The sequence below is a fragment of the Ictidomys tridecemlineatus genome, chromosome 7 (genome assembly GCF_052094955.1).
Source record: "Ictidomys tridecemlineatus isolate mIctTri1 chromosome 7, mIctTri1.hap1, whole genome shotgun sequence".
NCBI classification, from domain to species: domain Eukaryota; kingdom Metazoa; phylum Chordata; class Mammalia; order Rodentia; family Sciuridae; genus Ictidomys; species Ictidomys tridecemlineatus.
The window spans coordinates 166,053,514-166,075,773 of NC_135483.1; the positions used below are offsets into that span (position 1 = coordinate 166,053,514).

The 22,260-nt window shown below is 41.1% G+C and overlaps 2 protein-coding genes across 9 annotated transcripts in view; both read right to left on the reverse strand.

The window, feature by feature from the left end:
- The window catches only part of Mpp4 (MAGUK p55 scaffold protein 4), a 45,661-nt gene that overhangs the window by 18,663 nt on the left and 4,738 nt on the right, over positions 1–22,260 (reverse strand). For 7 of the 8 annotated variants that reach the window (XM_078017860.1, XM_021735666.3, XM_021735670.3 and 4 more), the window contains 11 exons: positions 22,103–22,224; positions 19,570–19,647; positions 16,676–16,756; positions 15,405–15,536; positions 14,676–14,757; positions 12,755–12,840; positions 11,437–11,508; positions 10,810–11,006; positions 8,635–8,699; positions 7,247–7,264; positions 1,280–1,318 (listed from right to left, as the gene is read on the reverse strand). In XM_078017860.1, the coding sequence (XP_077873986.1) occupies positions 1,280–1,318; positions 7,247–7,264; positions 8,635–8,699; positions 10,810–11,006; positions 11,437–11,508; positions 12,755–12,840; positions 14,676–14,757; positions 15,405–15,536; positions 16,676–16,756; positions 19,570–19,647; positions 22,103–22,224 (972 nt within the window). The remainder of the gene's footprint in view (positions 1–1,279; positions 1,319–7,246; positions 7,265–8,634; positions 8,700–10,809; positions 11,007–11,436; positions 11,509–12,754; positions 12,841–14,675; positions 14,758–15,404; positions 15,537–16,675; positions 16,757–19,569; positions 19,648–22,102; positions 22,225–22,260) is intronic. The other variant, XM_021735668.3, reaches the window with a different exon arrangement.
- Positions 1,325–7,240, reverse strand: LOC110599527 (endosome-associated-trafficking regulator 1). The gene has a single exon (XM_078017867.1). The coding sequence runs from the start codon at positions 6,541–6,543 to the stop codon at positions 5,425–5,427; it is 1,119 nt and encodes a 372-aa protein (XP_077873993.1). The 5' UTR covers positions 6,544–7,240; the 3' UTR covers positions 1,325–5,424.

Sequence of the window (22,260 nt, forward strand, 5' to 3'; positions counted from 1 at the left end):
TAGCAAGACCTTGTCTTATAATTTAAAATTTTAAGGGGCTGGGGCGGTAGCTCAGTGGTAGAGTGCCTGCCTTGCATGTGTGAGGCCCTGGGTTCAATCCTCAGCATTACATAAAAACAAATAAATAAAGATACTTTAAAAGAAATTTTTTTAAGTACTGGGGATGCAGCTCAGTGGTAGAGTGCCCCGGGGTTCAATCCCCAGTACTAAAAGGGGGGAAAAAAAGACATACAGTTATAAGGCCAGGAACAGAACAGTGTATATATCATATCATCAAAGGATGTGTGCATTCATGTTTGGGAGACAAGATTGAAGTGTAGAAGAAAAAGAAGACACATCATTATTTTTGTATGCAGAGACTGTCTGGAGGGATACTTAAGAAACTGGTGACATTTATTGGCTCAAGAAAGAAACTGAGTAGGGGAACATGGAAAGAAACTTATTACCGAGTACACTTTTGCAGTTTTTTTTTAAACTTTTGAATGATGTGAAAAGATTACTTAATAAAAATTTGATTAACTGCACAGAAAGGAATTGCATATTACCACAAGTTTAAAACCTGGAATGCATACTTGATAAAGTAACTGTAGCATGAGCATTATTTTGTAGTTGTTCTGGGAAATATATGTAAATCTCTGAAATAGTTCTTTCATTTCTAAAACCTAGATTAACCCATAAAGCCAAGACAAATTCATGTGTCAGGCAAATGACTTTCAGCAAAACCCTAGTGATTTTTGAACCAACCTTAGTACTACCACTATATTTGAGAAAAAAAAAATCCAAATTTTTTAGAAAACCTGAAATATAGAAATGTAAAAGCTTTCATATATTTCTCAAAATTCTGGAAGCCATTACTACCTATCTATACCAGAATTTACCAGAAGATGGGGCATCAAACTTAATGACAAAAAGATGTGCTTTGCTTTCTACACATTTGGTATCACAGATTTTATGCTGTTCCGTAAAAACACAGGGAGGAGGAGGAGGGTTCCAAGTGTTCCACTGTCTGGTAAGCTGATTGTTAGCACGTGTTCCTAGGTCATTTCCAAGATGCAGCTTTCTAGAACACTTTCCAGAAGTTTAGTGGGGACCTAGAGACATCCCCAAACTGTGTTTTTCCTTCTATGTGCAGAGCCACAAAAACAGGGGTGGGGTCATTTTACATGTCAATTCTAGAGGAAGGATCTATGGCTTCTTCTACCACCTCTGCTCTAGATAATCTATAGCTGAAGTGCTTCATGTTCCTTCTAGGGGTGAATCAATCAAGAGGAAATGTTACCTGCTTCCACACATTTCTCATCAATCCTCATGTCATCTTCTATAAAAGAGCATAGAAAGGAAAGAGAATTAATAATATGTCAGCATTAAAAACAGCATTCCCCATGTAGAGGCTGTGTCAACAAAACTGAGACCACCTTACAATGTTGTTTGTGGAACTATCACATATTTGGTGAGATAAAATGGACTCTACTGTGTTAGATGAAAATGTGTATCGTAGAAGGCAAAATACATAAAATGTTATATTGGAGCATTGGATTGTCAGTGCTGAGAAAATCAGTTATCTCAAAGCCATAAATGGGGGAAATAATACCATATAGAATAAGATTCATTGAGATAGTTCATGAAAATGTCAGGTACATGGTAAGTGCTCAATAAATAGAAGCTGATTTTACCTTTAGCTGACGCATATATAAGAGAATAAAAGAATGAAACTTAAAAAACACTTATGGGATGAGATACACATCATTACCCTAGGTACATGTATGACTGCATATATGGTGCGATGCTATTTCGTGTACAACCAGAGAAATGAAAAGTTGTGCTGCAATTGTGTACAATGAATCAAAATGCATTCTGCTGTTACATATACCTAATTAAAATTAATTATTTTTTAAGAACATTTATCCTAACACTCAAAGCCTTCATCATGAGACCCCAGTTAGAAGGTCCATATCTCCCCTTACATCTCTTATATCACTGTTAGAGCTCATCACATGGGTCTTTCTGTTGTGCCTTAGTGTATGTTGTTTTTTCCCTGTGCCTATGACACATCAAGGCCCACCTCAAACAATGATTAAAATAAATACCCTTCTCTAAACCTCCTCAGCATATTCTTCCAACTACCTTGAACTTGGACTACTATATATCTCTTCTTTTGTGATGTAACCATTTGAGTGTTTGTTTTACTTATTCTTCTAGAATGTTCCCTGAAAGCAGGCACTATCTAGTTTTCACATACTCTACAGAGCTCAGAACAATGCCTTGCTCATAGTAGCTATAAGATTAATTATTCATTAATTTGAATTTACTTTTGAAGATTAAAATAGTTGATTTGAAAATGCCTCCTGAGAATTTTTTTTTTCTTTCAGCATTGTACATCTTGTGCCTAGCATAGTGCCCAGCACTTCCCAGATGCTCAAAACAAATAGTGGCTTAATGAGTCTTATACATGTCACCAAAATTCAAAGTCTAAGCAACAATCTATAATATTATAAAGTAACACTTATCACCACTGTCTTAAAAACTATATCATTCATTATTGTTTTTAAATAAAATATGAAACATGATAAATTTTAAGAAGTAATATTCTCATGGAGACTAGCACAGATAAACAAGTGACACAGCTGAGATATTTAGCCCAGGTACATGGTAAGTGCTCAATAAATGGTAGTTGATTTTACCTTCAGCTGACGCATATATAAGAGAATTAAAGAATGAAACTTAAAAACCACTTATGAGATGAGATAGACATCATTACCCTAGGTACATATATGACTGCATCTTATCATTCAGATAAGATGGAAGCTTTTATTCATTTAGAGATTACTTTCCAGATTAGCCATTTATATTAACAGGTCATAGCTAAAGTGTTTTTTTGAAAGCAAATAAAAACTACAATTGTCATTTCTATTTTACAACATAGGTATAGAAACCAGAAATGATTCTCCAATGATCACACAAGGACCCCTGAGGCTCTTCTGACATGTGACTCTGGAATCTAGGATAGGGGAACTGCTTTTATTCTCCCAAATCAGCAATTCTACATTACTAGCTAGGGTGGGTGCTACAGAATGAATTAGTTCCCACCGTGTTCATAGGTTGAAGCACCAGCCCTCAACATGATTGAATTTAGAGATAGGGTCTTTTAGAGATAATTAAGGTAAAATGAAGTCCTTGGGATGGAACCTAATGCCAAAAGGACTTAGCAGCAGATGAAGAGACAATAGATATCTATCTTCCCAAAGTATGTACTTAAGAAAGGCCATATGAATACACAGTAACCAGGTGGCTGTCTAAGCCTGGAAGAGAGGCCACAACAAAACAAACTTGATCTTGAACTTCCAGCTTCCTGAACTGGAAAATAAACGTCTGTGTATCTCATTAGGCGGCCCACTCTAAGACAGCCCACCCACTGAGTGTCAACCCCTCCCCAAGTGCCAGAGCCAGACTGCCCTTCACAGCGCTGCCGTTGACGTGGCCTTGGATACACAAACCTAAGTGAACCCTCGACTTGGCTCTCTTCCACCTCCTCTGGTTCCCTGCCTGTGTCATATACAACTCCTGTCCTTGGAGGACCCAGGCTGGAGCCTAGGCTGAGAGATCAATTCTCAAAAGTCCCACTCAGGAGTTCTCAGGACTCTTGTTTGTGCATGTACATGTGCATTTGTGACATCATAGTGCATTATCTGGATGGTTAGACATGGACAAGGGGACGAGGTAGTCACTGAAGGTTCTACTTGCCCCCGATACAGGGCCATTCAGATAAGATGGAATCTACATTGTTTGCAACTTCTGACAAACGTTATTGGGGTTTTTCTGAACCTCAATCTTTTCATCCATAAGACGGTGAAAATAATTGCAATCTCCCTGCAGTGTTTTTTTTTCTTTCCCCTTTTTAATTTGTACATTATAGTTGTACACAATGGTGAGATTTTTTGCTACACATTCATACATACAAGATAATATAATTTGGCCACTATCACTCCCCAGCACTCCCCCCCCCATCCTTCCCTCCTCTCACCACCTGGTCCCTTTAATCTACTGCTCGCCTTTGATTTTCATGAGATCCACATCCCCCTTTCTTTTCCTTTCGCCTCTATAGCTCCCACATATGACAAAAAACACACAACCTTTGACCTTTTGAGTTTGGTTTATTTTGCTTAACATAATGGTCTCAAGTTCCATCTATTTTCCTGCAAATGACATAATTTCATTTTTCTTTATGGCTGAATAAAACTCTATTTTGTATATATTCCACATTTTCTTTATCCATTCATCTGTTGATGGACACCTAGGCTGATTCCATAGTTTGGCTCTTGTGAATTATGCTGCTATAAACATGGGTAGCATGTATCACTGTAATAAGATAACTTTAATTCTGTAAGGTAAATACCAAGAAGTGGTATTGCTGGGTCATATGGTGGTTCCTTGCCTAGTCTTTTGAGGCACTTCCATACTGATTTCCACAGGGGTTGTACTAATTTACAGTCCCACCAACAGTGTGAAAGTGTCCCCTTTTCTCTACATCCTCTCTACCATTTCTTATAGTTTGCATTTTTTTTAAACTTCAGAATTTATTTAAACAGAAACCTGTAGATTTAAACAAGAGGGGGAATGGAAGGTAAAAAAACAGCATCTCCAGGAAAACAGCCCAAACCTGTTGTGCCCTCCCAAATAGTAAAATAGGTATAAGGAGCCCAAAGACCATATGCCTACCCGATGAGGCTCTGCACACACTTTAGACTACCGAACTCTAAGCTTCATTGTACAAATCGAACTTGAAATGTGTATCAAAATCACCAGCCAAAACAGCTTTTCAAAGCTGAAGGCTCAAAGCCCAAGTTTAGATACCATCACAGTGTGATATCTGCAATCTTGTGTCCCTGTGGGAGGAAGAGCAGCATCCACCAAGTGGTGCCTCTGAACTTGGGCCACTGACCACAGAAACCACCCCAGGAAGGCTATGATAGGTGCTGAGTGACAGCAAAAAGGCACATGTCCCTGTTCAAGTTGTTCATTCCTGGGTAGTTGTAAGTGTTCTTTCTACTTACCTAATCAAGATAATCAACTGAACTTATCAATGTTCTGGGATGAAAATGGAAGAGCACTTATTACAGAACTTTTGTTTTCATGTTTGGTAATATAAAAACTCACTGGATTTTATAAAAATTTCTTCCAACAGATTACTGAATCTACAAAACACTGAGAATTTCCCCAAGAAGGACTGCACATAAATCACAAATGCAACTCATGGACAAGAGCTGCTCTTATTGTGGGTGGCCAATAACACTGTTTTAGGTCATGAAATTAATATCTCATGATAAATATGCTGAGTGAAGACGGCATAGTTTGGGGCACAATTGCACATTCAGATGAAGCACTGCTGATCAGGGCACACCGGAGCTGGGAGCATCCAGAGGTCCTTTATGACTTCTCCTCCTCATCTTTAATTTCGGAAATTCTGTCTATGGCTTTCAGGATTTCAGCAACAAAATTCAACGTTTCAGCTCCAGAAACCAGCTGCTTTATGGAGGCATGTGCACCGTTCATGACAACACGGAGATTCTGTAAGGCCATGTCAGTGTTCTGCTTTACCACCGTCAGGCTGGCACCTTGGCCCGACCTCAGGGCTTCATTCTCGCGCTTGAAATTGGAGACCTGTGCCTGGAGCAAGTTTATTTCCTGTTTCAGCATTATGACGTGATTTTCTGCCTTTACAGCTCGTTTCATCATCAGCTCCAGGTTCTGCTCCACCTGCTGGACCACTGACTCCAGGTCATGGTAGTCACTCACCTCCTTGATTCTCTTTGCCTCTAGCTCCCGCTCAAGCGTCCTTATCATTTCTGTTTGAGTATCGGAGAAGCTCTGAACCTCATTCAGCTTTCTTCTTAGCTTAGAATTTTCATCTTTCAGGGTTTCATAGCTTATCTGCAGCGTGCGCAGGTGTCTGTCACCCAGAGACTCCCCAAGAGTTGCAAACTCTGCACCAGGACTCGCCGCACAGGGTGCTGTGCCGGCCAAGGCCCTGCAGGAGAGCGTCTTCTCCACCGCAGATGGCAAATAGGCCCCATTCCACCGCCTGTTTTCGTCTTTCGCCTCCTCATCCAGGATGTTGCCAGTCCCTGTGGGGCCTTCAAAAAATGGCTGCTGATATTCCAGGCCGTAGGCCACAGCCGGGTGGGTGGGAGCGCTGTGGTCCAGTCCCAATGAGTGCCTCGAGGCTTCCTTTGGATAAATTCTGCTGTTGGTCATGTCCTCTTTCGTTAGACCAAGGTTCTTGGTTTTCAGAAACTCTTTAAAGGAGAATGGATTTGCCTCTTCAAGGTCTTCCAGTTTGTCATTATCGGGAACAACGAGGCTTCGGGCCCGGGACATCGGTGTGGCACCCAGGCGGCGCGCGTAGCCCGACATCATGGCAGTGGCGTGGCCCGGCCTCGGCCTCACAGCCGGCCACCGCGTCGCAGCCACCGCTCTCATCCTCTGGCCGCCGCTCCCATCCTCTGGCCGCTGCTTCCCATAGTTGGCCTTCTTGATAACTGCCATTCTGACGGTGTGCGATGAAAGCTCAGTAGGGTTTTGTTTTTTTTTTTAATATTTTTTTACTTGTAGTTGAACACAATACCTTTATTTTATTTATTTTTATTCGGTGCTGAGGATCGAGCACAGAGTCTCACACGTGCCAGGCGAGCGCTCTACCGCTCAGCCCCAGCCCCACGCCCCCAATATAGTTTCTATTTGCATTTACCTAATTACTAATGGTATTGAACATTTTCCATCTATCTTTGGCCATTTGTATTTCTTCTTTTGAGAAGTGTCTGTTTAATTCATCTGCCCATTTATTAACTGGGTTACTTGTTTTTTTGTTAAGTTTTTTTAGAGTTATTTATATATTCTAGATATTCATCCTCTGTCAGAAGAGTAGCTAGTAGTGATATTCTCCCATTCCCTGCAGTGTCTTTTTTATAAAATACATCAAAAGCAGTTGAAATAAGATATCTGATCAGTTTCACAACTCATTGGGTTCTTATGTGCTGTGTTAGACTCAGAGTTGTATATAAATGTTACTTTTCTCTCCTTGATTCTTTTCAGTGTTAGGATAGTTATGCTTTGAATTCTAGCACACTAATGGGTACATAGGAAGTTTAAAAAAATACCTGAACTGAACTGAAGTGATTTTTTAAAACTAGAAGAAATTTCTAGGAGACTTTGAATATAAGATCTTCCTGCCCTGAATGTTATTTCTTACCTTCTTCCATAGAAATCACTGGTATGTTCAAATGATGGAAGCAGGAGGAGAAAAAGGGAACACAATGGTTTATGCTCTCATTTCTCAGATTAATTTACATTAAGAAAAGCAAAGCGCCAATATTATTGTAATTGATCTTCGAGAAATTTAGTGGAAATGCAATAACAAATGATAAATGACTATATTTGGGAGAAGCTCCCTGCTTCTGGCAACTCCCATCCTCTTTCAACCCAATTAGCTGTATGAGAATCACACAGTTGACTCATTTCTGAATTAATGCTCTTACACTTCAGTGTATTTTAGGAACTAAAATCTTGAATGGAAGGAAGGAATAAAGGAAGAAAAAAAGAAAAGTAGCTGGGAAAGAAGAAGGAAGGAGGGAGTAGGAAGGGAGGGAAAGAAAGGCAGATGACAACAAACACTTTTCAGTATAACAATAATCTGCAAACTACCAAAGGCTAGGAATTTTTTAAAACCTCTGAGTCAATTGACTATACCTCTTCAATTAGTAGCTTGTTCCTGAGATCTGCCCCTCCCCCCCGCACCTCCACAATGGGAAGATTTAAGCAGAACTTAAAAGACGTAAAATAATATTTATTATAGTATCATCTACAACAGCTAAAAAGAAATGATCTAGTAGTTTCAAAAGTGATCATGCTCCATCAGAAACATGCCCTGTGAGAGATGTCTCTTTAAGTTAGTGGCTGCAGACCTGGTTTCTGTACTCAGGAATGTGTGAAGATACTAAGAGGCTGATATAAACTACTTTCAGTATAATTAAAAGTCTACTATAAATCACACTTAGGCTACAGGAGAAAATGACATGCCAACCCGACATACAAGTTATCAGATACTGTCTGGAAAGTCTAATTAACATCTCCCTGTGCCTTTGGTGATTGAAATAGGTAAGTGAATAAAGAATTTTTTCAGTCTAGATTGGTTTAAGAGGGGGAACAAAAGTTTTTCAGGGACTGGGGATGTAGCTTACTGGCAGAGCACTTGCCTGGCATGTGTGGGGCCTGAATTTGATCCCTAACACTGCCCTCTGTGGGGTACAGCTGGCCTCTGTCCTGGTCCTAAGAATGGCCTCCCACTCCCATGGCCCCCTTTATTAAGACCATAAGTAGTTCCCAAGCATTTGCCACCATGGATTCCTTCACTAACCAGTCCCCTATTATTTGAATAATATTGTCTAACAATCAAACTGCATTTGTTAAGAATAATTTGGCCTCCTATTTAGTCATCTAAAGAACATGTGACCATCAACCAAGGAGATTATTTGGAGCAGTGGAGACTTTTAGAGGTCCTCTCTTAGGCAGGAAGCCCACCCTGGACAGAGGGAGCAGGCTTCCCTGTGCACCTGTTATGTCTGAGGTGGTTTCACTCACATGCGGTTGATTTGAGACAGGTGTGAGGCTGGTATGGCTGAGACCACCAGAATTCCCGTTGCTTTCTATGCAAAAAAAGAAAGCAGAGACTTGCTGAGTCAGGTAGTGTCCATTTCCTCACTCTGGCTAATGACTGCACCGGACATGGATGTGAGCAGAGATGCCACAGTGGGCTCTTGTGGGGGACTCCAGCATGCCACTGTGCATGGCCCCTTCCACTGCACCTGGAATGCAGTGTGTCCTTGCCTCAATGCCATTTCCATATTCATCTCCCTTTTCCTTAAGAGCCCCCACTTTGAACATCATCCCCAATCACTCCTGGTTGCTCCTATGCTCTTTATACTACTCAGTCGTAATTCTTGATGGTTTTATTAAACATATAAATGCCCCTCTAACACCCTGGCTTCTCGGGTTCTTGATCCTTTTTTGCCAATGACCTTCCCTCCTCCTCCCTCAGCCTCTGCCCTCCCACTGTCATAAACTAGACCTGTTTAGTACCAATAGCTAATCTCTCCATAATTTCAATTTCTGGCATCCCTTTACCTACCAATTATCTGTTGACCCTATAGGGACCTAAAATCTATTAATCTTATTTCCTTCTTATGGATCCTCATCTGCTTAATTTCCTCATCATCCTCCTTAACACTTTAAATGCCATGACCCATCACTTCTCTTAGGTCCTTTTTGGATTTGCAGTTAAATCTAACCCTAATCTGGACCTGCATCCTAGAAGCTGACCGGAAGCACTTCAGATTTATGACCTTTAACCTTCAGTGGATCCTTAATGCCAATCATACTATATTGACCTAGTTTATTTTCTCTCCAGCTCTTATTGAAACTTTTCAAGTTTTCTCCTTTCTCCTTCTCAACACCTCCTTACCCACCTAATTCTCATCTTATGACACTGCTTCTCATTTCACACACTCCCACCACTCCCAACCATGCCCTTCTTTCCTGTGACTAGCCATGTGGATGAACTGTCTCTGCTCCTACATCAGTATAACCCCACTTCTTGAACACTAGAGTGTATCTCCTTCTGCCTGTTCAAGGACCTCAGTAACAGCAATCCTTTCTCCTGAGACTTAAAAAATTCCCCTCTCACTGTATATTCCCACTAATATTATTCATCTCATCTAAAAATTATCTCACATCACTCCACTTTCCTTTCTAGATATTTCTCCATTCCTCTACTCTGCTTTATACCCAAATGTCCCAAAACGTTTTCCATGCTTATTGTCATCCGTTTCTTTAAATACCTTTCTAACAAGGATTTTGGCCCCATCCCTCCACTAAAATTGCTGTATCAAGATCACCCATGACCTCCACATTGCCAAATTTAATGGTCAATTCTCAGATCTCTCTGCCACAATTGACAGATATAGCTGATCAGGATACAGTATGGTCAGGACTTTTGCCCTTCTCAATCTCCTTTGCTTGTTCCTTTTCTTTTTCTTGATCTTTAACACTGGCTGAGCCTTGGACCTCATCTTTCTATATTTACTCACTCCCTAAGTGATTTCATCAAATCTCACAGTGATGGATTGAGATTCAGTAGCTGAAGGCTCAGTTCAGCCTTGAAAGATTAATACTTTTTAACTTAGTTAAGGCTTCTTTAATGAAATACCATAAACTGAATAGTTTACAAACAATAGAAATTTATTTCATCACAGTTCTGGAGTCTGGGAGATCTGGTTTTCAAGCTACCAGCAGATGTGGTATCTAGTGAGGGCATCTTTGAGCTGTCCCTTACTTGGCAGAAGGGGGTAAACAAGCCTCTTCCCTTGGTTCTTTATAAGGACAGTAATCCCATTCATAAGAGGTTGACCTTCATGACCCAGTCATCTCCTAAAAGTCCCACTTCTTCATATTATTGCCTTGGGGATTCAGTTTCAATACATGAATAGAGATGAGGGCAAAAATATTCAGACAATAGTACTTATTAAATTTAATTTAGTTTCACAAACACTTTTCTCTCTTTTTCATCTGCTTATTCTAGTCCCTTTAATATTTACAATGCTTAGAGCACATCAATAAATTGGCATTTGGATTTATAAGCCAAGTGTGTGTTTGTCCACTGCTTGATTCTCTTTATTTCGTGTTAACTTCACTAACAGAAACTTGCTGTCCCAGGCCTTTCCTGAGGGCCCAGTCCTGAATACAGGAGAATGACCTTACCTCTTCAGAAGGTGGTTAGAAGGGATTAGCCCAGCACAGGTAGAAAGGTCTGAGATTTTCCGGGCCTGCCACCAGAGGGCGTCATTCTGGTCCACAATCTGGAGGATGTCGCCCTTCTGGAAAGGCAATCCAGCATCCATGCAGGGGATGGAAGGATCCTCCTGTGGCCAGTAATCCGTCATGGCACGAACGTAAATCTGATGGCAAGTGCATAATGGTGTCATTAGAAGAGCCTTTGTCCTTGGGCTGGTAAGACTTAAAATCATTGCTCCCTTTCTTCCATGAACTGGTCATATCTTTCCTCTCTCACCAAAAAAGAGAATTTGCTTCCTAAACTAAGTACCATGAAAAAAAAAAAAAAAGCATCTGGGGTAATAGCTCTGAAATGTTTATGTTCAATTTTTCAGAATTTTCAATGTCACTTCATGACTTTGTGGCACCCTATCTCCCTTTATTGTGCTCCTTTACTCATTTGCCTCTTCGTTCATCGGTATTGAAAAATATCCAGCACAGTATCGAACACATGTTAAAACAGCATTGAGGTTAGGAGCATGATACATCATGTTGGATCATATCATTATTTTGGGACTCACTGTGTGCAAAACTAAAGGTTCAGTCAGCTCTTACCATCTTCTGACTATTCACAGGAGGGTCAGAAACCGGAACCACCTTGAACATGATTGTGCTGCGAGACATGGCCTAGAAAATGACATGAAGGAGAAGTCACGGAGTCAGCAAGGTTGCTGGGGTTTGGCAGATGCAGTCACAGCTGAATGTGTCCAGGACTAATGGTGACATCCCCCATAGTAACTTTTACAAGGCTCAGAGCTGTTTCCACCCAGGAATGGAAAGAAATTAGGAATCAGTGTAGCTCTGTGTCTGCAGGGCTCTGGAGTCACAGGTTGCTAAAATCCACACCCTCTTCCAGGGCCCCTCCATCTTAGTGCTGACAGAAACACCCTACTCTGCAAGGTTTCCTTCCCACAGGCCCTGTCTGACTTTCTGTCCTCATGTCTGTGATTTACAGTACTTCAAACTCCCTTTGCAGCACCTTATGTGCCACACAGAATGTTGAGGCCGTGTCCTTTTCATATCTTTCCTCCTCTCGGTCTCTAAGCCATCACTGTGAAAGGCTAGAGTTCTCCCAGGCATCCAGTTTGAGAATCACTGGTGTATATAATATATAGTGACAAATCTCAGGCCCCAAAGTTGGGGTATGCATTGGGGAGATTGATGGAACCATGCTGCTTTGGCTAATTAATGCTGGACTGTGATTCAGGGAATGGGCTAAGAGGTGGGAATGGAAACAAGAGAGACCAAAGTCTCATAGATTCAGATTATGAATTCTCAACTTCAAACACCAAGGAAGAGGGGCGGGGCCAAACAAGGATGTCCTCCTCCCTATCTTCTGTCCCATAGTGACTTCTTTCTCCCCTCAAAGCTGCCCTGGAGAAAGGTTAAGCAGATTTCAGCTGCATAAATGTGTTAGGGGAGGGATGGGGTTGCGGCTCAGTGGTAGAGCCCTTGTCTATCCTGTGCAAGTCCCTGGGTTCAATCCGCAGCATTGAAAAAAAAAGCGGGGATGGGAGGAGCAAGCTGTGGTTTTCTTAGGCTCAAACTCTCCTGCAAAGCTCACTTTGCCCACCCATGCTCAGTTTCCAATGGAGAAACACAAGTGACAAGAAACCTGAGCTGGGGACCTGATCATCCCCTAAGGAGAGCTTGGGTAGGAACATTTCCTAGGCAGGGTCAGAATTTCTGGGGGGTAAAGGAGGAAGGTCAATGAACTACATGGCAACAGATAAGATCTGCGGTCCTGGAGACTGGAGGCTGCGGAGAGGAACCCAAGTCCCCACACTACAATGCACACACCACGGGCTCCATGGGCCCAGTGCCTCAGCTCTTCACTAAGTCATGAACAAAAGGACAAAGAGAAGACAGTTACCAGAATTTGGATCACTTGCTCAGGGTCCAGTCCCTCAACTGAGACTCCGTTCACTTCCACCAATTTGTCTCCGGCATATAACAACCCTAGGCAAACAGAAACAAAGAAACGTACCAAAAAAAGGAAAAAATGAGGTCACCATCTCTAAAGCTATAAGCAAACTCACTAGCCCAAGCATCCTCTAAACATTCTAAATAAACCATTTATTCCAACCTATACCACCACAAAAATCTGTGAGCATGCCATCCACCTCTTTTCCAATGAAAATGGTGATATTTTTCTTTCTGCTAATCTGATATAAAATGGAAGGAGAACATTGAAAGAAGTAGCACTAAAATTAAAGATGTCGGGGTCATGAATAAATGATAAAAGGAAGAGGTGTGTGTTTGAGGGTATTTTCAGAAGAGAAAATGTTGAGAAATTTAGGAGGGTTCAAGATTATACCTTACCCCTAGAGGTTAGGAAGGACAGGGGAGAGCAGATACAGAGGAAGGCTGGACAACAGGTAACCAAACATAGTTACGTAGAGGGAAGCAGCTCCAATGTTCTACAGCATACTGTGTGATGATATTTTACAACCATTTATTGTACATTTTATAAAAGACTAGAAGAGAGGAGTTCAAAGTTTTCCAGCACAAAGAAATGATAAACCTTTAAAAAAATGGAAATGCGAATTACCCCAATCTGATCAATACACATGTGTACATGAATTGAGTTTATCACACTGTACCTTCTTAATATAGTTATTATGTATTAATTTTTTTTTAAAGGAGGGCTAGGGTTATGGCTCGGTGGTAGAATGCTCGCCTAACACATGTAAGGCACTGGGTTCAAACCTCAGCACCACATTTTTAAAAAATCAAATAAAGATATTGTGTGTCCACCTACAACTAAAAAATAAATACTTTTTTCTTAAAAAAAAAAAAAAAAAAAAGGAGCCAGGCATGGTTGCACATGGCTGTAATCCCAGCAGCTTGGGAGGCTGAGGCAGGATGATCGAAGGTTCAAGGCCAGCCTCAGCAACTTAGTGAGGCCCTAAGCAACTTAGTGAGACCTTGTCTCAAGATGAAAAATAAAAAGGGCTGGGGTTGTGGCTCAGTGGTTAAGCACCCCTGGATTCAATCCCCAGCACAAAAAAATGGAAAAAGGACTAAACCTTGAGAAATATAAGGTAAAATGGAGGTAAAATGGAGGAGCTATGAGCAAAAAGCAGGATGACCCCACAGAAAAGACACCAAGGTAACAAGATGTCAAGAAAGGTGTCCATGGCAAACATGATGCAGCAGGAAAAACAAGCCTGAGGATGAAAAGGGGGTCCCAAGGGACTTAGAAACTGGGAACTCCTCAGTATTTGCCAGAAGGATGTTGGGGTGTGAACCACATGTGGGCTCTAGGGAACCCCGGGGCCAGAACTGAGGCAGCCGGTGAAGAGACACTCATATCAGAAGCACATTAGTGAAAGGAGGAAAATGTGCTTACCTGGTAGAAAGAGCAAACCAAAGGCATTTCAAGATGGAAAAGAGCTACTATGTCTTTTTGAAAGCAGAAGAGTCAAAAAGTGGGGACTATGAACTAAGGTACTCAAATCCTGACTCAAACTGTATAACCTTGATCAAGTTAGTGACTTCATCTCTGTGACCCTCTGTCTCTTCTTCTATAAAATGGCATGGTAATGTTAGGCTACCATGAGAATGTAAAGTGAGAGAGCTTTTATATGGTGCCTAGAATGGGAGGGACTCTGTGAAGAAGGGAAGCGAGACTTCCCTGGACTATCTATCTGATCTTTCTGTCTTTGCTATTCTCATGAAACCATGGAAATTACAAAAGCCCTGACCTGTCAGGAGAGAGGGTACCTTGGAAAAGAGACCACACAATCAAGGCTTTTGAGTAGTCACACGAGAACCCTGCTGCTCTTGCTTACCACTCCTCTCCACCAGCCCACCATGGATGACCCTGGCCACCAGGATGTCTCCTGTCATCTCGTGGCGCTTGATCGTAGCTCCCTAGAGAGAAAATAAAATGGGGTCCCCCTTTTATCCCACATGGCCACTTTCCTGGTGGCTTCCTTCAATCAATGCAGCTCTGGCCTTTCAGACAAGGGTATGTATACCAACCAGTGAGAGAGGGGCCACACAGTGTCCTGTTGCCTGCCAGAGACACCAGGCTATCAGCAAAGGACAGACCATTCAGCCTTGGCCTCGTGACGTCAACTTACAATCATACAGATGTAAAAGAATATTTAGATCCTTCCAAAGATAAAGTTCCCATGATAACCCAATTGTAACGACTGCTCCTAGAACATCAAATTAATGCCTTACTTGGTTTCCCATTAATAAAGGATAAAATTTAGGCAAGTGCATTGGAACTGAGTGAAATATAAGCACATCAGAAAACCAAACAATAAAATAAAAAATATTTCTGATGTCTCACAAAATAAGTCTTGTCTTGTAAGACTTGTCTTACTTTTCCAAAAGGCAAAAAACGCTAAGCAGAAATCATTCCATAACAAACACTTTATAACATGCCATGTGTTTAAAATCACAGACAAAAATCAGACAGCTCACTGCACCATCACTGTCACCTGTGCATGACCCAGGGTGGGGTCGTATTGCCCAAAATAACTCTGGAATAGATGTCATGACTTCCTTACCAGGGGCTGCTGGTTTTTCACCAAGCAAACAATCCTCATGGCTTCCTCGCTCTCAGGGATATTGTCAGGCAGTGGGGGAAGAAGGGGCTCAAAATCTTTCTGAGCTACCGTGTCATGGGCACTGAGCAAGGCCTGGGAACAGGGAAGAAAAAGTGAACAAATGTCACTCATGGGTCACATGCATCTAGAAGATGATGACTCCACACCACACGAGACGTACACCAACACACTCGTGCCAGGCATAGTTCTAAGCAATGTCAGTCTTCATGGTAACCCTGTGAGGCAGGATCACTTACTGCCTTCTATTTAAAGATAAGGAAATAAGCCACAGAGGGGTTAAGCAATGTTGAATATTCCCCCATTTTTGCTAAAATGTGTTATTCCACAATATTCTGATTTCTGGGAAGCCCAAGTAATCCAAAGTGCTCCTATGAAGTTTTGGCCTCCAAAACAATTTCTATAATATTTTGTATAATGAAGGCAGAATGAGGACAGTAATCAAAACATCTAGCTACTTCAACTTATCAGTAACACCCAAGGGCCCATGTGGAACAGAATAGGAAAATTAGTTCTTGTTTTACGGTGTGATGAGAGTTCCTTCTAATGGCCACTCAAACTTTCAATTGACCAGGTGGGAGGCTACTGTCATTCTTCAGCCTGCCTGACACTGGACATGCTATAGTTAGAACTCAAAGGAAAGTTGTCCATATAGGCTGTGGTGTTGAAGATATGTGATAACCAGTTATCTTGTGAACACTGAATTCCATGACTCCAAATTCAGTCCTTCTCTTAAAGTTCCAATGTATTGATAAAATGATCTCAAAATCCATAAATCCTAAGAGAAGATTTCTTTTATGCAATCAAATGTTCATCATATAGCAACTCACAGGGGTTAATCATCATTACACTGTATATTCCAAATACCTTCACACACTATATCCAAAATTTAAATTATTTTCAAGTTGGGAAGAAAGTGTGGAGGTTAGCTAGAAGCTCCCCTGATTTCCCCTTAGAATTTTCCAGGGATGATTGTTTTGTAGGGAAAACAAGACACCATGGAAAATTCTGGAAGCCTCGTCATAAATATAACAGGTCTGGCTCCATGATTGGCAATACTGAATCCCACATCTTCAAGGTACAATCTGTTGGTCGCTCATGTACAGTAACAGAACATCCATTCAGAGAGCACATTTTCTACTCCATGTACTCATTCTTTCCAGTTTTGTCTGTGTGCCAGTTGCCATACCTTATCTATTTTAGCAAGTACTTGCCTTATAATGTGGAGCCTGAAGGAGCTTTCTCAGCTCCTGGACCTCAGGAGAATTAGGGACATCACGTAACAGCTCTATTACCTGGTTCATGGAAAAGAACAAGTTATAAATTCTTAAAAACTTTCACCACCTAGTCAATTTCACCCAGTCTAGATAACAGCTACACTGACTAACATGAAATTGGCCTAAGAAAAGCTGTTATTAGAGCCTCCTTTTTCATCTTTAAAATCAGAGCCTAGAAGCCCTTCCTTAGTCATTAAACTTCACTAGAGCAGGTAATTCAAAATTGGGGGTGGATCTAAACCCCAATCCCAGGCCTGGCACATTATAGCACTGGAGGAAGAACATATGGATTTTCTAATAGCAGGTGAACCAAGACAAGAGCCCCCTAGTGGTTCTAAAGTTACTGTTTGCCAATGTCAATGCTTCAAGGGCAGATGAAGCTGCATTTAGGGTGAACAGAAGAACTTGGGAAGTTCAACCCATGGAGTTCTCCACTCTTCAAAAAGAAAATGGGAATAATAATTTATATTTCAGGGTAAACTATTTGATTAGTAATTTTCATGATTGTTGTAATATAAAAATGCTAAACAAAATTGATTCTGATCTCTTTGCTGCAGTTTAAATGCAGAACTGCTTTTAGAGGACACAAGCTCTTTCAAGACTTTAGTCAGCCCCATGAATCTTTGGCAGTCAGACATTGTACATACAGACAAATGAAAACAAGTGGCTTACAAAACTTTATCCCCTTTCAGTAGGACTACAACTGAATGAAATATCATGAGTGTATTTTTTTGTTAACAAATGAGGAAAATTTGAGTTGTTAATTATTGGAATTGAAGGTATAGTTTTTAAATTTTTTCTACATATTTTAATATAATTTGGACAATAATAATAACAGGGATTTCACTTATTTATCCATTCCACAAATATTTTTGAATACCGTTTTAGGTGATGTGAAAATAGTGGTAAAGAGGTGGACAAAAATCCCCATTCTCATGGAGTTTATATACTAGTGAGGAGAAATGGCCTCTCCTTCCCCCATACACACACACACACACACATATATACACAAATACATGTGTAAAATAAATAATTTTTTTTGGTGATGAGAAGAGTTAAGAACAAAAATAAACCAGGGAAATTGGCTAGGAGATGCTAGGAAGAGGGCATGCAGATTTAGGAAGATTATCAGGAAAAGTGTCACTGAGAAGTGGTGTTTGAGTGGAGATGAGTGATCAAATCATGGTAGATGGACCAAAGCATGACTAGCACAGGGAAAAGCAAGTGTCTGATTAATTCAAATCTCCACAAGGGGCCAATATGGCTGGAGCAGAGCGAGCAGGTGGAGAATAGTAAACTCAGAGTCAAAGAGCCCATGGCAGCTCAATTATATTCAGCTATGTAAGAACTTTGGCATTTGAGATGGGAAGTCATGAGGATTTGAGCAGAGAGGTGATTAAAGAGGAAATTAAAGAGGTGATTCAAGAGCAACCAAAGAGCTGCTGTGTGGGGAACAGGCTACAGGGGGCAAGGGTAGAGCCAGGGAAAGAGGTAGGAAGCTATACTGCAGTTATCACAGCTTATATTAGGTGGCACAGGGGTGATGAGATTCCGGATGTTTTTTGAAAGTGGAGCTGATAAAATTTGCCAGCAGATTGGGTATGAGTTTGAAAGAAAGAGAGAGTTAAAGATGACCCCGCAGATTTTGGCCTAAGCACTGAAGAACAGAGATGTCATTAACTGAATAAGAGAAGGCTATAAGAGGAGTGCGGAGGCGGAGTAAGCAGGAGTTCAGTTAAGGACACTTTAAGGTTGAAGTGCACATTAAACAGCCTCATCATATGGGGAGGAGACAGTTGGGTTGTTGAGACTGTAGTTCAGAGAAAGGGTCCAGGTTAGAGAGAGAAACTGGAGAATCGTTAGTGTAATATTATTCCATTTATATGAGGTAAATTGAGTTTAAAGTTTAGGGGAAAGAGAGAAATGATGGATACATGCTAAGAATGTAGGAGTGTTTAATTTGAGGAAATATCCAGATAATTTCCTTCATTAAAACTCAGTTAAAAAGGAGAGGAGATAGGAATAGGAAAGATGATGAAATGAAAAAACCCAAGTGAATCCCACCATTGTGTACATCCTCAAGAATAGGGTCCTAATTAGAATAAGATATAATTTATGCATGTATAATTTTATCAAAATGAATTCTACTGTCACGTATAACTATAACAAAGTTCAATTAAAAACATTTATTAAAGCCAGGCACAGTGGCATATGCCTGTAATCCCAGCGACTTGGAAGGCTGAGGCAAGAGGATCATGAGTTCAAAGCCAACCTCAGCAAATAGCAAGACCCTTAGCAACTCAGCAAAACCCTGTCTCTAATGAAATATTAAAAAGGGTGATGGGTGGGGGCTGGGGCTGTGGCTCAACAGTAATGCACTTGCCTGGCATGTGTAAGGCACTGGGTTCGATTCTCAGCACCACATATAAATAAGTAAATAAAATAAATATCTATCAATAATTTGAAAAAAATGAATTTAAAAAGGCTTTAAAAACATAAATAAAAATAAAAAGGGCAGGAGGATGTGGTTCAGTGGTTAAATGCCACTGGATTCAATCTCTATTCCCCCCCAAAAAAAACCACTTATTAAGATGCATGATCATCTCTCAAACTTTTCCAGTAGATCTTTAATTCACTTAAAAAAAGCACTAGAGGAAGGGCTGGGGTTGTAGCTCAGTGGTAGAGTGCTTGCCTAGCATGTGTGAGGTACTGGGTTTGATTCTAAGCACTGTATATAAATAAATGAACAAAATAAAGGCCCATCAACATCTAAAAAAAAATTTTTAAAGCACTAGAGGAAAATTCAGAGTTCTGGAGTGAAATCCCCTTACCTCACAGGATAACTTCTGTGCATGGGGTGTGGCGGGAACTAGTTTCTTTTCTTTAAATTCTTGGAGGCAGTCATAAACCTGCAGATGGGTGAGGGTGGAGAATTGATGTTAATAACATACGTGACTATTAACATTCTGGATTTAAGACTCTCAAAGGGAAGAAACAACCTGGGAAACTGTCCAAGCAGCTGAATAGCAGGATGTGAGTTGGCCTTTAATAAGGTGTGTCTCTAATTGCAAAAGAGAAATGAACTCAAGTCCTGGGTTCAGTGTCTTAATTATTGGCTACCATGAGTCACTGAATTTCCAAGAAATTTTATTGAAAAAAAAAAACACCCAAACTTGACCCTTTTTACACTGAATAAATTTTCTAATGCTGAGACCAATACGGATTGGTAGATGATGCACACAGGGGTGTCTCAAGGAAGGGACTCTGTGAGAATAGAGACCCATGAAGATCTCTGCGCAGGGAAACCATGTGGCTTTGGGCCAACCCATGTCCTGAAGAAGAGACCCACCAGGAACACTATGCTTATCTGTCCTCTGCTCTGATCTTTAGGGCTGTCTGTTTCACATCCCTCCCTTAATTTTCCAATACAACTTTATTTATAAAAATTCCAATCACATCTCTGTGGGTCCCTAGGAATTTTTTTCTGAATCAGGATGTAGGATCAGACTGAGTATACTAAACCCTAGCTCCACAGTGCAGTCCTTAATTTTATTTCAGGAATTAAGCTTTTCTTATAGAGAAGCAAGGCCCAATGGGCCAGCTTAGCCCAGTCTTTTCCACCAAGTCTGTGGTGTTACTGCTGCTTGAACTTTCCCTAGGGACCAGCATTCAGTGTACCTGGAAATGATCCAAGTTGTTGGATCAATGCAAGAGCACAAAGCACAAACAGCCTGCTAGTGGGGAGCAAGGACAATGTCCATAAGGACACCAAAACTCCCCTCTTTTGGGTGGGGAGGTCCGATAGATACCAAGTGCTTTGGAACAAGCGAAGTGTTCATGTTGAAGATGTTGCCTTTTTAAGTTTTAAACAACATAATATTAGCACGCATTCTAAGATGGACCACAACCCATACTTAAGAGAAACACCCACACAAAAATGACTTCAAGATTTTTCTTAATAATAAGATTTGTTCAGAAAAAAAAAATTATAGTAGTATTGATTCTTGAATAATGCATGAAGTTTTAATCAAATTAAAAGAGAAGGGCTGGGGATGTGGCTCAAGCGGTAGCATGCTCGCCTGGCATGCGTGCGGCCCTGGTTCGATCCTCAGTACCACATACAAACAAAGATGTTGTGTCCGCCAAAAACTAAAATAAATAAATAAATAAATTCTCTCTCTCTCTCTCTCTCTCTCTCTCTCTCTCTCTCTCTCTCTCTCTCTCTCGAACCCCCCAACCCTAAAAAAGAAGAAGAAACCTAGGGATGAGAAAATGTTAAGATATCCAAACAGAACATAGATGTCTTATTTCCTGATTTTAACAAAGAGAAATAATTTTTTAAAGAGATATATATATATATATATGCATGTGTGTGTGTGTATTTTTTTCCAGGATTGGCCTCAAGAACAAATGATTATAATAATTATAGAATAGCTGATAAGATGCTGCTGATAGCCATTGTGGCAGCTTTGTGATTCTAGGGCTCTCTGCAAGAAAAAGAATTACAGGCTGTTATGACTTGGATCTGTTATGACTTGATCTTCAGCTCATGTGCTGAAGGCTTGGTCCCCAGGGCAGTAGTGTCAACAGGCAGAGGAGACTGGATCACAAGGGCTCCAACCCCAACAGTGGATTCATCCACAATGTTCTGCCTCCCCACAAGCCCAGAAGCAACAGAGCCAAGTGACTGTGGACTGAAACCTCTGAAATAAGCCAAAATAAATAATTCCTCCTTTAAGCTGATTCCTCTCAGGTATCTTGTCACAGTGGCACAAAGCTGAGTAACTCAGGGGTAGAAAAGAAAGGAGCTGCCATATTCTTTTCCACCTATGTCAATTCCTTTCAAAGCTAAGAGGTGTGTGTGGGTCTTCTCTGAGGATGGTCTTCTAAGAACTTTTTCCATGTTGAAATTTCCTGCCAGGTAACAAGTAATACCACTGGGTAAGCAGCTGCTATGGTCTGAAAGTGGCCTCCCAGCCCCAAATTCGTAGGTTGCAATCTTCACCCCGGGGCGATGCTATTAGGAGGTGGTGCCCTTGGGAGAGGATGAGGTCATGAGGGCTGCACCCTCAAGAATGGGATTAGCATCCTCATAAAAGAGGCTGGGGAGATCCCTCACCTCTTCCACCATATGAAGTCACAGAAAAAGATGGTCTTCTGTGAATCAAAAAGTGGGTCTTCATGGGACATGAAATCTGCCAGCGCCTTTGATCTTAGACTTCTCAGTTTCCAAATCTATCATAAATAGGTTTCCTGTTTATAAGCTATCCAGTCTGTGGCATTTTGTTACAGAGCCTGAGTGGACTAAGGGAGTAGTTTTTAACCAGCCAGTTAGCAAAGAGCTGCAAGCCACAGAGTGCTCACCTTTAGCAGGGCCCGCAGCCACGGGGAGTGCAGGAGATCATAGAGGAGGCACACTCCGTTCACATCTCGGCTGTAGAACAGGCTCAGCTCCTGCAGCACATGCCTCAGGATTTGGGAGAGGCCTAGAAAAGGGAGAGGACAGAGACTGATGGGGTGGG

Excerpts from the sequence above, each read along its gene's own strand:
- LOC110599527 (XM_078017867.1), bottom strand. The coding sequence starts at position 6,543 with ATGGCAGTTATCAAGAAGGCCAACTATGGGAAGCAGCGGCCAGAGGAT.